The sequence below is a fragment of the Aulonocara stuartgranti genome (genome assembly GCF_965226115.1).
Source record: "Aulonocara stuartgranti genome assembly, chromosome: 9".
Taxonomy (NCBI): domain Eukaryota; kingdom Metazoa; phylum Chordata; class Actinopteri; order Cichliformes; family Cichlidae; genus Aulonocara; species Aulonocara stuartgranti.
In genome coordinates, this window is record NC_138960.1 from 13,061,827 (window position 1) to 13,080,169 (window position 18,343).

General features: G+C 40.4%; 1 protein-coding gene across 4 annotated transcripts in view; it reads left to right on the forward strand.

Moving 5' to 3' along the window:
• The window catches only part of LOC309714695 (uncharacterized protein), a 188,078-nt gene that overhangs the window by 118,912 nt on the left and 50,823 nt on the right, over positions 1–18,343 (forward strand). For 3 of the 4 annotated variants that reach the window (XM_082547325.1, XM_082547323.1, XM_082547326.1), the window contains 3 exons: positions 13,241–13,834; positions 15,458–16,051; positions 17,698–18,291. In XM_082547325.1, coding sequence (XP_082403451.1) covers positions 13,241–13,834; positions 15,458–16,051; positions 17,698–18,291 — 1,782 coding nt within the window. Of the gene's footprint in view, positions 1–1,296; positions 1,682–4,396; positions 4,503–13,240; positions 13,835–15,457; positions 16,052–17,697; positions 18,292–18,343 lie in introns of those variants that run through there. The other variant, XM_082547324.1, reaches the window with a different exon arrangement.

An 18,343-nucleotide genomic window follows, 5' to 3' on the forward strand; every position in this document is an offset into this window, starting at 1 on the left:
TACAAGCCTTTGTCCCATAAAAATGTCTACTAAAACCTACAAATGAAGAGTTATCCTGGAAAAATAGGGCGCACACTAGTTACCTCAACAATTGCAAGACAGCCTTGTCCCAGATGGTCATATGAAAAAAAAGGATGCCATTAGGACTTAATCACCATTTTATCTGAAAAGTTATATATAGCCTAACTGGCATCTAAAAAGTAAAAAAAAAAAAAATGTAGATAAAATGTTGGTTTTGATGAAAAAGGCTGGTGCTAATTTAAAGAGTCGAGTTGGTAAAAGTAGATAAATGTTTTAATAAATATACATTTTACAGCATTTTGTGAACATACACAAAAGTGGCCATTTTTGGCAACAAGCTGAGAGAGAGTTTTATATTTTTTTCCTCTCCATGAACAAAAATAATAGTGCATGATAATGTTGATGTTAATCAATTAGATGTGCCAGACTCTACTATTAATAATACAGCAGTCCCTCGTTTATCGCGGGAGTGACTTTCTAAAAATAACCCGTGATAGGTGAAAGCTGCGAAGTAGCAAACTGTATTTTTTTTACTATTATTATAGATGTTTTAAGACCGTAAAACCTCTCACTACACACTTTATACACTTTTCTCAGACAGGCACGAACCTTTTCACACATTTCTCTTTTGTTTAAACACTCTTAAAGTTCAAACCTTCACAGAAACATAAGTCCAGTATTACCAAATGAAACCATGCAAAACGTTTCATCTGCATTGTTGTGTTGAGGAGAAAACTTACAAACATACAGTAGGCCACAGCACTTCAGGGTTACACTGCTCGCGATCCAAGATTTATATGAATTCGACAACCTGAACGCATTTTGTACTGTACAGCAGCGGTCTCCAACCTTTTTTGCACCACGGACCGGTTTAATGTCACAAAAAAATTTCACGGACCGGCATTTAAGATGTCGCGGATAAATACAACAAAATAAAATGATACAGACAAAGAAAAAAACTGTGGTATTTTGTAAAGATAATAATAAACGCACATTCACTGTGTAATTGTGTAACTTTATTAGCAGCGTACTCCTGTATTGTATGCACTTGTATTCAAACAAGTGCATTGTACTAGAAAGAGGCTTTTGAAGGATAAAAAATGTAAAAAGTAATGACTATTTTAAATTTATGAAAAAGCCTTTATGTAGAAAAAGTAACAAAAAAACGAAAAGATAAAAAATAACACATGGACACTTTTGGCCATGAACAAGCTGAAGGGATGGTGATGTTTTTTAAATAAACTCAGAGTATTAAAAACACTTAGAGCCAAATTTATTTATCAGCAGCATCACTAGTAAAAAAAAAACACAATTTAGTTTTCGCTGTAAAAATCGATTAAACTGAATTTACGTGTTTCCTGTTACTGTGGAAGTCACGTGTTTCCAGTTAGTGTGGAGGTCGCAATATGGCGCTCCCCGGTGGTTGCAGCCAGGTGCTCCTGTGGTTTGCGCAGACAAAGCTGGATTTTCATTCAAAGAGAATAAAGTAGTAGCGACTTTTGGATCGATATCTGCATCGATCTGCCCACCCTCGTCTCCTGGATCGTAGCTGAGATCAGCGTGAACCACGTGGGTCTCTGCTCCCTGATCTGTTTCCTGTGTTTGGAAAGAGTTCCAGCTTCATCGCGGAGTTTCTCTCGGTTTGTGGGCTCATCTAAAGGTAAGCACCGAGCTAACTTTACTGTGAGTTCAGTTCATGTTGAGTTTAGCTCCTGAATGAGGTCTTCTGCTGCTCTCCTCGGTGTCTGTTCACAGTTTATTGTGAACACGTTGAGAGAAGAGTGAGAGAGTGTTTGGAGAAAAACACCAACTAATCATTAGCTCAGCATGCTGGGAGAAGTTGCAGCAGAAAAGTCTTTTCATTGTCCCTGCAGCTGTTTTTCTGCCTGCACCAAACCTCTACAGCCTCGTTTCTATTTGAAGTGATAACAGGAAATGGATGAGAGCGATCTGCTGCAGTATCAGGGTCACAATAAACTTTATTGTCCAGCTGCTGTGGATGAACACATGAGAGGAAGTGAACTCCTACAAAGTCTCGTTTTAATGAGTGTGGCTGCTGTAAAGTGATGCACAGGAAGATGTTAACAAAAACTAATGAAACAGAGATGAAAGTAAACAGTGTTCATATTTGAAAGCACAGAGAATAAAATATATTGTGGTGGTTAATGTGCAGGAGAGTGTGAAGAATGTAATAATGTCTTCCTGTGTCAAACACAGCTGCAGTCAAAGCAGGAAGGAAAGCACTGAAACCACTGATCAAAGCTCATTAATCAAAGACCGCTGATCAATGGCCATGAGTACCATTCAGAGAGTTGGGGAGTCGCTGCAATCACAGCATTTGATGAATGAGCTTTGATCAGTGGTTGTTGATCAATGTTCATAAGAATTTCCATATTAATGCTCAATAACTGACCTCCCAGCCCATTGTTCCTTCAGTGGTGCTCGTTTCAGTCATTATGCAAATGTTCTGTTGAAGATTGAGGAAACCTGCAGTCAGCTGAAACTGAAGAAGTCACGTAGATGAGGGCTGAAACGTTTTTCCTACTGCAAAAGCTACGTCAAGATGAACAGAATCAAAGTTTGGGGAATGGTGGAGGTGGTGGGACTGGGGGGCTGAAGGTGTGGAAAGTGTGGGGTGGGGGAGTAACAGGTCTGTCCCTGTTTGTGGAAACCACAGGAGGAGCTGTTCAGGCTGTTGCTGGATGTGAATAGAGATTGAAAATGTGACGTCACTCAGGGGTAAAACCGCAAAGAATTCTGGGAACTCGTGGCGCACGCAGGCTTTCAATTGAAATCAGTTATACAGCGATAAAAAGAAACACAAAAAATGGCAAGAAGCTGTTGTATTATTAACTGCAATAGCCGGTCGCATGACAGCCACGGAAAGCCGACGGGTAAAGAGATTGGTTGTTATCGGATTACGTCGTTGAAGAGAAATTGTTCGAGCCATGTTTCCGAAGTAACAAAGAGGCGACGGGTGGCCTGGATTGCAGCCATTCAAAGATCAAATATAACGTCCCAGAACACTCCAGCTCACAGGTTAGTCTGCTCCAAGCATTCCCACAAAGGTCAGTCTGCTGTTGTAGTTAATGCGTCATTTTTCTTAACATAATTGGTGATATAGGCTACAAGCAAGTCTGGCGCTGAACAGAAATTGTCGCGCTATGCTCCTTTATTTATTGTGCATAAATAGTGAATTGTCCTGACACAATATTGCGTTTCGCTTCTGTTATTATGGTACATTGACAAAAACATATACTTTTATTCACAGGATAAAACAGTTGTTTTGTATCACTAATTGCCCAGTGCGATTACAGCATACAATATTATTGTCACTGCTACATTTCTGTGATGCTACCAGAAATTATTTGTACTACTAATTAATTACCATTGAGCCCAAAGGTCCTATTAAAAAACGGTTAACGAATGTGTATTTATGACGACGATTTGTGAGACTGGTAAACTTATAATATGTACGATGGTCTTTACTTTCTACACGGTGCATTTCAAGGTCCTGTACCCATCCGTCGGTAAACTGTACCTGGGCTTGTTGCAGTGACCTGAAGTTACTAAACTTCACGAGTGTATGCACTCACTCCAAGAACCATATAATTATAAATATGAGCGTGGTGAAAGTTGGACAGCACGCTAACGTATTTTGTCCCTCTGTGTGGTCGTAAGGGTCTAACCCTTTCACTGGTTTGATTTTTTTCCTCGTATCTTTTCTTTGACTTTTCATCAAGTCTGTCTTTGTACGGACCGGCATTGTTCTCCTTCGTTTTGTACATACCTTTTTGGGGGGCAAAGAAAAAGCAAGAATTTATTGGAACCGAAGAATGAACGTTTTGCGGTGCTGCAAATGCTTGCATTTGATGCAGGTACTTGGATTGTTTTGCCACGAGTTACCGGCATGCAATGCGCGAAAGTCACATGGTCTGTCAATCTCTATTGTTGATGGAGTCTTTAAACTTGTAGTTGCTGTTTTCCAGACTGAAGCAGAGTCGTTAGCTGAAAACTGGTTTTAGAGGTTCATTCAGGACACCTTCTCAGGCTCTTACAGCCTTACCTGTATCATAACAAAGTGTATAAACCCCAATCCACCTTTAACATGGTCCTTCTCCCAAACCTTCAAATAGGACTTTCTGGCCCTGTCATAGTAAAGGGCTGCTTAGAATATTAGAGCCAATGTCACAAAGTTCCTCCTGAAGTATAAGTGAGTGAGAGAGTTTCCTCACTTTGCAGCACAACACGTCTCACAAGATTTCTACAAGCAATCAGAGTGAAATTTGTACTTTGTGTTGTCAGATGAACATATGAGACACTTTGACTCTTCAGTGCAGTGTGGAGCCTAACAAAGATCTGTTTTGTGTCCCAGCTGATCAGCAGGAGGAGAAGAGTCTGACGGAGCAGCAGAGGAACATTTTCAGCCATCTGGACTCAGCTGAGTCACTACAGAGGAAACAATGAGCTCAACACAGGAGGTGAGGAAAGTATCACAGTTTCACCAAATAATCAGTCACGTCTAAAACTCTCATCCTCCCAACCTGTTATATCACTGTGTTGTATATTATTGTATATTATGTATTTTTAAATTATGTTTACAAACACAAAGAAATCACAATCAATTATCCTTCGTTAATATTAGTAGTATTATTATCAATTCAATTCTCAATACAATGTTATTTATACAGTGCCAAATCACAACAATAGGTGCCTGAACGTGGTTTATATTGTAGGCAGACCCTACAATAATACATACGGGGGGGGGGGGATACAACAATCATATGACCTCCTATGAGCAAGCACTTTGGTTACAGTGGGAAGGAAAAACTCCCTTATAACAGGAAGAACCTTATAACAGCAGAACCAGGCTCACAGAGCCTTCTTTTCTCAAGTAACAGGGAAAAAGTACAGGCTAGTAAATGTAATCAGAGTAAGAAAGTAAAAGTAGCTCCTTGAAAAACATTTTAACCACATGTTTTTATCCAAAGTTAACTGAACCTTGTGCTTTATTAATGTAATAATAAAATAAGATTAGTAGATGAAATAAGAACTATTTCTTTCTAATAAAGGTTCTCTGTTTGAATCAGTTAAGTAGAAAATGAAGGAAAATAAAACATGTGTATTTTCTGTTGCCTACACTGTAGAGGGTGACTTTGCCTCTAAACAGGAACATGAGCAGGGAAGAGGTTAAAGTGGGATTGAGCAGGTGGGAACCCTAAAATCAGCTGTAGTGGCTCAGCGTGGGGAAAAGAATCACAGCTCACAATAATTTCTGTTGAGAGCTCCAGTAGATTTTCTTCAAGTACAGGCTGTGATCAGCTGACCTGCTGCTCTCTGTGGATGTACACAACTGAATTCAACCAGATGTCAGCAGATGTTTCATGAGCTGTCCTGGCTGGTTTCCATCCTCTACACTGACAGTACACTGGCTTTATATTAGACACTATACTGTTGGTATGAAGGTGGAACTCAGTGAATGAATGTCAGCATCATGAGCTTCAGTTTAAATGAATCTCTGCTACACTTGATGTAATCTAACTGTGACATGAGCACCACAGTCACTGTGCACCAGTCACACACTGTTCTTTACTTTAAATCCATCACAGTTCAGCAAACGAACCTGTTTATCCTGCACTAACCTGCAGAGGATCTTCATGTAGTCTTTAAATAACACAGTTAATCTGCCTCAGATTATTTTGCAGCATCTTTCACAACCTGAAAAAACATAATGTCCATGTACAGACTAAGGCTGCCACGATTAGTCGACTAGTCACGATTACGTCAACTATCAAAATCGTTGACGACCAATTTAATAGTCGACGTGTCGTTTGAAGCTTTGTAAGATCACAAAAGACGCAGGAATAAGTAGTAGGATTTAAGAGTGTAATAACGGACTGAAACAGAATATGGCAGCACTGCATGTAAAAGGATGCCAGCTGCAGATTTCATTAAACTTTAATAAACTATCATGTCTTTATTTTTAGTTAGCACATACCTGAAACGCTTAAAGCTGTAAGCTAATGATAGTTATATAAGAGCAGATGCTGCTGGTGCAATAAGCTGTACGTTTTATGTCCAATGGATGATGATCTGATTAGTCGACTAATCGCAAAAATAATCGGTGACTAGTCGACTATCAAAATAATCGTTTGGCAGCCCTAGTACAGACCCAATGTCTGATTTCAACACATGAGGACTTAGAGTGGCTTGCAAAAGTTTTTGGCTCCCTTTGACTTTTTTTTCACATCTTGTTACATTACAGCCACAAACATGAATCAATTTCATTGGAATACCACGTTTTCCATGTATTCGAAGACATTTCTTCAGCTGAGAATCAGAGAGGAGAAACACACAGTTTTACTTGCAGCAAGGGCAGTCACAGAGCACTCGCACGGGAGTGAGGGCTCTGAGACTGCCCTGGTGTGTGCGTGTGCGTGTGTGTGTGTCGAAGGAACGACTCCTCTGCCTGGTGGGAAGAAAATTTATAACAAGTCTTGTAGTGAACAACAAGTCATCAAAAGGTCAACATGCAGTACTCTACCATATGCAAACTTATATCATTAAAAGATTACACTGACTACTAAGTACAATTTTCTGTTGACACATGTGAAAGACCAATACAAAGTGGTGTAGATGTTAGAAGTGGAACGCAATCATATATGATTCCAAACTTCTTTTTTTTTTTTTTTTTTTTTTTTTACAAATAAATCATCTGTTTTGTAAATTAAGCAGATGTTTGTTTGTTTTTTTCTTTTTTCTATGTCGTCAGTATGTTTTATAAAAAAAAATCCCTCGGGTTGCAATCAGACTCTGACATTTTCCTTCACTAAACCAAGCTAGTAACTGTTACATTGGATTTTTTTTTTTTTTTAAATGAGAAAATTATATAAATATCTAATAGGAAACAACAACAGGAAATATAAAAATAAGTATAGAGCTGATAAGCATTCATTACTTTTCTGAGTGTGTTAGCATGCTAGTATTAATATTTGTGTACAGCAGGAGGGATGGGCATGATATAAGTGTTTGAACAGTCATGAATTATTTTTTTAAACAATGTCTTTTTTATTAAGAGGTTTCCTTTTATACACATAAACATCAATGTATACATTATACATATAAACAGAAAGAAAAAAGAAGGATTACAGATGATCTGTACATTAGGGTTAAGTAGTACATTTAAGCTGTGAAATGAGTTCAAAAATGTATCTTCGGCTGTGAAATAAAAGAAAAAGAAAAAAGGGAAAGAAAGAGGGGGAAAAAAGAGAATATAAACAAATGTATAATATATCCCAAAGTAACAAAATCCCTGCAAAACAATCCCATTCATTCCCACCCAGGTCACTGCCTGCACCCGCACACTGTATTTCCACACCTGACTTAAGAGAGTTTGCTGAAAAATTCTTATAGATTTTGAAAAGCATCAAGGAAGGGTCCCCACATGTCTTGAAATTTCCCAGTGGAGTTCTGAAGTGAGTGTCTTATCTTTTCCAGTTTTAGACAGGCCATGAGGTCATATAACCACTGTTTGTGAGTGGGAGGGGCAGCATCCCGCCACCTCAGTAGAATTGCCCTCCTGGCCAACAGGGAACAGAATGATAATGCCTGTTTTTTAGAGGCCGGTAGAAGCACCTCATTCCCACTGATGCCAAACAGAGCAAGAAGGTGGCCGGGGGCCAGCGTCACACTGAGAATTCTGGACAGGGTACGAAAAACCTCTGACCAGAACTGAGTGAGATTGGGACAAGACCAGTACATGTGGACCAGTGAAGCTTCAGCAGTTTTGCATCTGTCACAATATGGAGAGATTTCAGGGTAGATACGGGATAATCTGGATTTTGAGAAATGGGCTCTATGCACCACTTTGAACTGGATTAAACAATGGCGGGCACATAGTGATGTAGTGTTGACATGTTTGAGTATAGAGGCCCATGTTTCGTCAGAGATTGTCATGTTGAAGTCTTCTTCCCACAGTGTCTTGAGCTTGGATGAAGAGGTATGTGTCAAATTTAACATTTTATTGTGAAGCAAGGAAATCAGCCCTCTATTGGTTGGATTGAGTTGCAGGATAGTTTCTAGTAGTGTAGGCTCTGGTGGAGGGCTTGAGCCTGAAATCTGGGAACAAATAAAGTGCCTGACTTGCAAGTATCTGAAAAAGTGTGATGGTGGAAGAATATATTTATTAGCAAGTTGTTCAAATGATGCTAGTTTGTTGGCTATGAATAGGTCCTTGAAGCAAGTTATTCCACTTCTGTGCCACTCCGCAAACCCACCATCCTGGGTAGAAGGTTTAAAGAAATGGTTAGATGCAATGGGGCTGAGAAGGGAGAAGTCACAAAGTTTAAAATATTTCCTAAACTGGCCCCATATTTTTAATGAGTGCACCACTACAGGGTTGGGAATGAAGTTGAATGAAGAGGATGAGAGTGGAGAACAAAGTGCAGCTGCTAAGGATATACTGTTGTCACTATGCAATGCCATAGTGACCCTGTCAGGACAACCACTCCGATTATGGTAAAAATACCAAAACACCAAACATCGTATGTTAGCAGCCCAATAATAAAAACGAAAGTTGGGAAGTGCAAACCCACCCTCAATTTTAGATTTTTGAAGATGCATCTTATTAAGCCTTGGGCGTTTACCCTGCCATAGATAAGATGAGATGACAGAGTCCAGCTTATTGAAAAAAGTGTTGGGAATGAAAATGGGTACAGCCTGGAAAAGGTATAGAAATTTCGGTAGACTGGTCATTTTAATCGAAGTGATACGTCCTACCAGAGACATAGAGAGTGGTGTCCAGTGGGTAAGGGACCGCTTCACTTGGTTCAGCAATGCACTCACATTTTCTGTGAAAAGGTTTTTATGTTTTGTTTTGTTTTTTTTGTCACTGTGATTCCCAAATATGTAATTTTTGTCCTTTCAACTCTGAAGGGCAAGCAGGTGAAGTCTAACATACTGGCTTTGCTACTTAGCGGGAAGAGCTCACTTTTATTCAGTTCATAGTTCAGTTTATACCCTGAAATCTGACCAAATTGACTAAGCAGATTCAATGCAGATGGTAGTGAGGCTAAGGGCTTAGAAATAAAGAGCAGGAGATCATCTGCATAGAGCGAGACCTTATGTTCTGTATTGTTTCTCCAAATGCCGTGTACCTCTTTGCAACTGCGGAACGCAATGGCAAGGGGTTCTATGGCCAGATCAAAAAGCAGGGGGCTGAGGGGACATCCCTGGCGTGTGCCTCTGTGAAGTTTGAAGGGTTTTGACAATTGGAGGTTAGTTCGTATTGTAGCAGATGGTTGAGAATAGAGTAATTTAATCCATGAAGTAAATTTCGCTCCAAAGCCAAATCTATCAAGGACTGCAAAGAGATAATCGAACTCAACTCGATCAAAGGCCTTTTCAGCGTCAAGCGAGACCATACATTCATCAGAGTCTGTAGAGCTGGAGTAGACTATGTTAAATAGCCTCCTTATGTTAAAATATGAATGACGACCTTTATTGAAGCCTGTCTGGTCTTTCGAAATAATTTTTGGAAGAACTATTTCTAGTCTACGGGCAAGTATCTTGGCTAATATTTTAGCATCTGTGTTCAGTAGAGAAATGGGTCTATAGGAGGCACATTCCAACGGATCTTTTCCTTTCTTTTTAATAAGTGTAATACAGGCTTCATAGAATGATCGAGGAAGAGATCCTTGTTCCTTGCAGTCTGTGAGGGTTGCACTAAGCTGCGTGGACAGTAATGAAGAGAAGTGTTTGAAAAATTCTGACGGAAAACCATCCGGACCCGGACACCTACCAGAGTGCATCGAAGCTATAGCCAAGGAAACTTCTAACTGGGAGATGGGTTCATCCAGCCTTGTTTTAAGTTCTGGTGGAATTTCAGGAATGTCAAGTTTAGCTAAGAACTCATTAATTGCATTACAGTCAGTTTGGGACTCTGAGGTGTAAAGCTGTGAGAAAAAATCCCTGAACACTTCATTGATTTTTTTCGTGATCTGTGACTATGTCGCCATCTTGTTGTCGAATTTTAAGAATACTTTGCCTTGCCCGAGAACCTTTTAGAAGGCTCGCCAGTAATTTTTCAGGTTTGTCACCATGCATATAAAATTTGGATTTGTCATGTAAGAGTAAACGTTCAGTCGAGTACGTTGTGAGTAGGTCAAGTATTGTTTTAAGTTCTACACGCTTTTTAAATATTTCATGACTCTGTTTGAGAGCATACTGTTGATCAGTCTCCTTAATTTGTTGCATTAACTTATTCCTTTCATGGGTGGACTGTTTTTTAATTCTTGCCGAATAAGCAATAATCTGGCCTCTGATATACGCCTTAAAGGCATCCCATACGACAAGGCTGGAAGTCTCTGGGGAAGAGTTGGTGGCAAAGTAAAAGCGTATCTCATCCTGGATAAACTTTACAAAATTTTCATCCGACAGGAGGGTCGAGTTGAAACGCCATTGTGCAGCTTTAACAGGAGGATGTGGAAGAGACAGAGACAAAGTAAGAGGGGCGTGATCTGAAATAACTATGCTATGGTAGGCACAGGAATGGACCTGCTGCAGACAATTAGTGTCAATGATAAAGTAATCAATTCTTGAATATGTATGGTGCAAATGTGAAAAATAGGAGTAATCTCTTTTGTGAGGATTTAGAGTACGCCAAACATCACACATTCCATATTCTGATAGAAAGGCATGAATGACAGATGCAGATTTGCTTAAAACATTACTCTTAGTGGATGAGCGATCCAGGGCTGGGTCTAACCAGCAGTTAAAGTCACCCCCCAGAAAAAGAGAGTAGACATTTAAGTCGTGTAAAGAGGAGAATAGTTTAAAGAAATTTTCGTCATCTGTATTAGGAGCATACACATTTACTAGAGCAACAAGACTGTTATACAGTTTCCCACTGACTATGACATATCTACCATATTTGTCTGCTATGACATTGTGGGCCTCAAAGGGAATGTTCTGCCTGACTAATATAGAGACCCCACGTGCCCTAGCTTGGAAAAGTGAGTGAAAACACTGGCCCCTCCAACGGGAGAAGAGACGGACATTATCAGAGGCCCTGACGTGGGTCTCCTGCAGGAAAGCCACGTCAGTGTTATGGTGTTTAACATGTGACAAAACCCTCCGTCTCTTGACTGGATGATTTAGACCTTTAACATTCCAGCTTAGAAAGTTCAATTGCAGACTCATCTGATTTGTAGAGCAAAGAAAATATGCACAGTGGCCTTAGATGATAAGAACAGAATAACTTTACAATGGGTGGAAATTAGTTCAGAACAAGTTAAAAAAAAAAAAAAAGAACAGTGTATGAGGTTCATAGCAGTGACCCTTACCCTCCCCAAGCCCTCCCCACAACAGAAAATGGCTGCCAAAAAAAAAGAACAAGAACAAGCAGCGAGCTCTTCAAACTTAGCATATTTAGAGTGTTACTCCTCCTGTCTATGATACCAATAACCTAGGCATTGAAGCAGTCGAATCACTGCTCCGGTGGCCATAGCATAGTAAGCTGAAACCCCTTATAATACTGTTAAGTTTTGAAACTGTATCAGCCACCAAGTCCAAATGTAATTGCTGGAGTGTTTCAAAGCAGAGTCCAAGTACGTAAACAAACAACCAAACACAAAAAAGATGATGTAGTGTTATGACCCAGGGTCATTATTTGCGGTATGGTGTGATTTATTTTGTCGTTACTATGTGTAGGGTTTATCTTTTCGTTGTGTTGCACCCCGGCCTCGGGCCGGTGTGTAACAGTAGTTCAATAAGTACTACTGGTATAACTGAATTATTGAATAAGAACAGACAGAAGGCTACGAGTAGATAACAAAACTCCCCGTCTCCGTGCAACAGGTATTACGTCATTAGCCAACGGGTAGAAGTCAATGAGGTTGTCTCCTTATTTTTCAAAGAAAAAAAAGAAAAAGATTATCGAGTTAAATGAAAGTAATAATCAGCATTTCAGTACTATAGCATTCAGACTATATCGCTACACTCGGAGGGGAAAAGCGACGTCTTACGTGGATCCCGACTGCGCCTCCATACCTATATGGAATGTTTGGTACCTGCATTTAGTGCCATTGTTTTATTGGTAATAATTCTTCACGGGGCTTCCGGAGCCTTTGGGAGCCTCTCAATGTACTGTTGAGCCTTGTCCACGGAGCTGAAAAACTTTCTGGCGCCGCTGGCCTGCGTTATGCGAAGCCGTGCTGGGAAGGGAAGAGGAGAGCCGGCCTCAGGCCTCGCCCGTAGAGCTCCGACATAATGTCCTTGTACTGCGCCCGCTGATTGAGGACCTCGGGGCTGTAGTCCTCCACAATTCGGATAGGCACGCCTCGGTAGTCGAATTTCCCTCTCCTCCTAGCTTCTCGGATGATGAGGTCCTTGATCTGGTATCGGTGCAGGCGGATGATCACCAGGCGAGGTGGGCGTCCCACGGGCGGCTTCGCTGCGAGGGAGCGGTGCGCTCTATCGAGCTCCGGTGGAGACTGAAGTATTTCTTTGCCCAACAACTCATAGAGAAGGTTGGAAAAGTAGTGAGTGGGGCGCCCACATGTTCTGACGCCTGCTACGGCTCTCCAGGTCGGTGACTTTGTTCTTTAGCTGGTTGTTGTCTTCGCGAAGAGCGGCACACGTGTTTTCAAGGTCAGCGACACGTTGGCTCAGGTCTTCAATTGCAAGCTCCAAGGATGAAACTCTCGGCCTGTTCCTCTTGGGATTGTCGTACCTGGTCCAGTTTTGAATCGAGGGCGTTAAATGAGGTCTTAAATTCAGATGCCAACTCATCTCGGTGCTGCTGGAGCAGCGTGGTGATAGCCTCCAGTGTTAAGCTAGCGTCCTCCTTTTTGTTCGCTTTTGCACTCTTAGAAGCCATTGGAAAGGGTTAAAAGTGTTCAGAACACTAGAAAAGTAGTTACGAGTGAAAGCGAGTTGAAGGGGTGAAACTGGTCAAAGCGGAGTTAGGTTCACCGGAGCAGCTCGTTCCTGCGTCTATTCGGGTCGCATGCTGACCGGAAGTCATGAATTATTTTTAAGACCAGGTTGGATGTAATGTGTCAGAACTACCAGTAGGTGGGGATAAGAGACCTTTTAGGTGTTTGGTGCCACACTCCACCTTCAGGTTTAAAACTAGTGTTAATGGAGGGAGTTTGAAGGTTGAGTTTGTTCCACGACTGCATTTCACTCACTGCCTCTGTTTGTATCTCTGTCACTGCAGGACCAACATGGAGCGAGAAGTCAGCGCTCTCAGGAGGCCGACAAACCTCACAGAAGAAAGGGAGAGAAAAAACACACCTGTGACGAGTGTGGGAAGGAGTTTACTCTGTATGACCTAAAACTTCATCAGGTCATCCACACTGGAGAGAGACCGTTCAGCTGTGACTTGTGTGGAAAGACTTTTTCCTGGAAGAGTGGCCTAAAATCACACCAACTCACCCACAGTGGAGTTAAACCGCACAGCTGTGATCAGTGTGGCAGAGCTTTTACTCACAGTAGCAGCTTACAGAGGCATCTAGTTACCCACTCTGGAATTAAGGCATACAGCTGTGACATCTGTGGCAAAACTTTCAGCCATATACGGAATCGAAATAGACACGTACGCATTCACACCAGACATGATGTGTACTGCTGTGAACAGTGTGGCAAAGAGTTCACAACAGACGCAAACTTACAACAACACATGTTTACCCACACTGAGGAACGACCTTATAAATGTGACCTGTGTGAGAAGACTTTTAAAGCTCCACATTACCTGAGACGACACCAACAGATCCACACCAGAAAGAGACTCCACAAGCACGGTTACTGTGAGGTATGTATTTATATTGTTATCTTGTCATTTTAGCCTGACTGTTTGGAACAACTCTGCTCATTAAACTGTGTTAGCATGTTAGCAATTCTACTGCATGGAAAAGCAGCTCTGAGTGATTATTACGTCCCGTATTAATTACTGTAATTCCCTCCTATTTGGTCTCCCTAAAAGGTCCCTTCATAAACTCCAACTTCTTCAAAATTCTGCAGCTCGGGTCATAACTTGCACTCTGTCAAGAGCTCATATTACCCCAGTTCTTCAGCACCTTTACTGGTTGCCCATAGAAGCCAGGATACATTTTAAAATGTTACTTCTTACATACAGGTGTATCCATAAATCTGCTCCTTCATATTTATGTGACCTGCTCCATATCACCACTGTTTCCTGCCTTCTCAGATCATCATCTGCTATTCATCTTACTGTTCCGTCCTCACACCTTAGTACTATGGGGAACAGAGCTTTCAGTCGCTCTGCATTCAGTTATGATTTTAGTATTAATGTAGTATTATGGTGGTGGTATTGTAGTTTTTACAGCCCTGTTCAAAAAAAGCGCCCGTCCGACAGCCAAACCCATCTGTTCTCTGATTGGATTGTTACATTTCTGATTGACATGACATTGACCAATCAGACGAAAGGAAGAAAAATAGGGTCAAAATTCGTACTTGTAACGTTTTTTGGTTGTTTTGTTTTTTGCTAAGTCTACACACAAATTCTTTTTACACATACAAAACTGATTTACAAGTACAGAATATTAATGACTACACTTTGAGCCCATAGATATTAATTAAATTTTCAGTTCAATTCAGTGTTATTTATACAGCACCAAGTCACAACAACAGTCGCCTCAAGGTGCTTTTTATTGTAATGTGGATCCTACAATAATACATACAGAGAAAAACCCAACAATTATATGACCCCCTTTCAGCAAGCATGTTGGCAACAGTGGGAAGGAAAAACTCCCTTTTAACAGGAAGAAACCTCCAGCAGAATAAGGCTCACAGAGGGGCGGGGCCATCTGCAGAGAGCGGTTTGGATAAAAGACATGCTGTGGAAGTACATTATCATTATTATTATTATTATTATTATTATTATTGTTTTTATTATTATTATTATTATTATTATTATTGTTGTTGTTTTTATTATTCTGATTACTATTAATAATAATATTATTATTATTGGTATTATTGTTGTTCGAACAGACTTAATATTGGTTTATCACTGCAAAAAAAACACGTTCAAAGCACCACAACGGTAGCCCGATATCAGGCAGTAAACACATTAAGTGTGTATATTTTCCTTTTTTTTTTTTTTTTTTTTTGCTCATACAAATAAAATGTGATTAATATAGATTGAAAATGAATGGCACTTAATTGCCTTTAATCAAAAATTAATCCAATGTTTTCTACAGTGAAACGTTTGAACAGTCATTAATTATTTTTAACACCGGGTTGGATGTAATGTGTTCCTACTACCAGCAGGTGGGGATAAGAGACCTTTAAGGTGTTTGGTGCCACACTCCACCCTCAGGTTTAAAACGAGTGTTAATGGAGGGAGTTTGAAGGTTCAGTTTGTTCCACGACTACATTTCACTCACTGCCTCTGTTTGTATCTCTGTCACTGCAGGACCAACATGGAGCGAGAAGTCAGCGCTCTCAGGAGGCCGACAAACCTCACAGAAGAAAGGGAGAGAAAAAACACACCTGTGACGAGTGTGGGAAGGAGTTTACTCTGTATGACCTAAAACTTCATCAGGTCATCCACACTGGAGAGAGACCGTTCAGCTGTGACTTGTGTGGAAAGACTTTTTCCTGGAAGAGTGGCCTAAAATCACACCAACTCACCCACAGTGGAGTTAAACCGCACAGCTGTGATCAGTGTGGCAGAGCTTTTACTCACAGTAGCAGCTTACAGAGGCATCTAGTTACCCACTCTGGAATTAAGGCGTACAGCTGTGACATCTGTGGCAAAACTTTCAGCCATATACGGAATCGAAATAGACACGTACGCATTCACACCAGACATGATGTGTACTGCTGTGAACAGTGTGGCAAAGAGTTCACAACAGACGCAAACTTACAACAACACATGTTTACCCACACTGAGGAACGACCTTATAAATGTGACCTGTGTGAGAAGACTTTTAAAGCTCCACATTACCTGAGACGACACCAACAGATCCACACCAGAAAGAGACTCCACAAGCACGGTTACTGTGAGGTATGTATTTATATTGTTATCTTGTCATTTTAGCCTGACTGTTTGGAACAACTCTGCTCATTAAACTGTGTTAGCATGTTAGCAATTCTACTGCATGGAAAAGCAGCTCTGAGTGATTATTACGTCCCGTATTAATTACTGTAATTCCCTCCTATTTGGTCTCCCTAAAAGGTCCCTTCATAAACTCCAACTTCTTCAAAATTCTGCAGCTCGGGTCATAACTTGCACTCTGTCAAGAGCTCATATTACCCCAGTTCTTCAGCACCTTTACTGGTTGCCCATAGAAGCCAGGATACATTTTAAAATGTTACTTCTTACATACAGGTGTATCCATAAATCTGCTCCTTCATATTTATGTGACCTGCTCCATATCACCACTGTTTCCTGCCTTCTCAGATCATCATCTGCTATTCATCTTACTGTTCCGTCCTCACACCTTAGTACTATGGGGAACAGAGCTTTCAGTCGCTCTGCATTCAGTTATGATTTTAGTATTAATGTAGTATTATGGTGGTGGTATTGTAGTTTTTACAGCCCTGTTCAAAAAAAGCGCCCGTCCGACAGCCAAACCCATCTGTTCTCTGATTGGATTGTTACATTTCTGATTGACATGACATTGACCAATCAGACGAAAGGAAGAAAAATAGGGTCAAAATTCGTACTTGTAACGTTTTTTGGTTGTTTTGTTTTTTGCTAAGTCTACACACAAATTCTTTTTACACATACAAAACTGATTTACAAGTACAGAATATTAATGACTACACTTTGAGCCCATAGATATTAATTAAATTTTCAGTTCAATTCAGTGTTATTTATACAGCACCAAGTCACAACAACAGTCGCCTCAAGGTGCTTTTTATTGTAATGTGGATCCTACAATAATACATACAGAGAAAAACCCAACAATTATATGACCCCCTTTCAGCAAGCATGTTGGCAACAGTGGGAAGGAAAAACTCCCTTTTAACAGGAAGAAACCTCCAGCAGAATAAGGCTCACAGAGGGGCGGGGCCATCTGCAGAGAGCGGTTTGGATAAAAGACATGCTGTGGAAGTACATTATCATTATTATTATTATTATTATTATTATTATTATTGTTTTTATTATTATTATTATTATTATTATTATTATTATTATTATTATTATTGTTGTTGTTGTTTTTATTATTCTGATTACTATTAATAATAATATTATTATTATTGGTATTATTGTTGTTCGAACAGACTTAATATTGGTTTATCACTGCAAAAAAAACACGTTCAAAGCACCACAACGGTAGCCCGATATCAGGCAGTAAACACATTAAGTGTGTATATTTTCCTTTTTTTTTTTTTTTTTTTTGCTCATACAAATAAAATGTGATTAATATAGATTGAAAATGAATGGCACTTAATTGCCTTTAATCAAAAATTAATCCAATGTTTTCTACAGTGAAACGTTTGAACAGTCATTAATTATTTTTAACACCGGGTTGGATGTAATGTGTTCCTACTACCAGCAGGTGGGGATAAGAGACCTTTAAGGTGTTTGGTGCCACACTCCACCCTCAGGTTTAAAACGAGTGTTAATGGAGGGAGTTTGAAGGTTCAGTTTGTTCCACGACTACATTTCACTCACTGCCTCTGTTTGTATCTCTGTCACTGCAGGACCAACATGGAGCGAGAAGTCAGCGCTCTCAGGAGGCCGACAAACCTCACAGAAGAAAGGGAGAGAAAAAACACACCTGTGACGAGTGTGGGAAGGAGTTTACTCTGTATGACCTAAAACTTCATCAGGTCATCCACACTGGAGAGAGACCGTTCAGCTGTGACTTGTGTGGAAAGTCTTTTTCCTGGAATAATGCTCTAAAACAACACCAACTCATCCACAGTGGAGTTAAAGCGTACAGCTGTGATCAGTGTGGCAGAGCTTTTACTCAAAGTGGCCACTTACACAGTCATCTAGTTACCCACTCTGGAATTAAGGCATACAGCTGTGACATCTGTGGCCAAACTTTCAGCCGGATAGGTAGCCGAAATATACACCTACGCATTCACACCAGACATGATGTGTACTGCTGTGGTCAGTGTGGCAAACACTTTGCTAAAGACACACACTTACAACGCCACATGTTTACCCACACTGAGGGACGACCTTATAAATGTGACCTGTGTGAGAAGACTTTTAAAGCTCCAGGTTACCTGAGACGACACCAACAGATCCACACCAGAAAGAGACTCAACAAGTGCAGTTACTGTGAGGTATGTATAGAGCAGGGCGATATGGCCAAAAATATTTATCACGATATATATT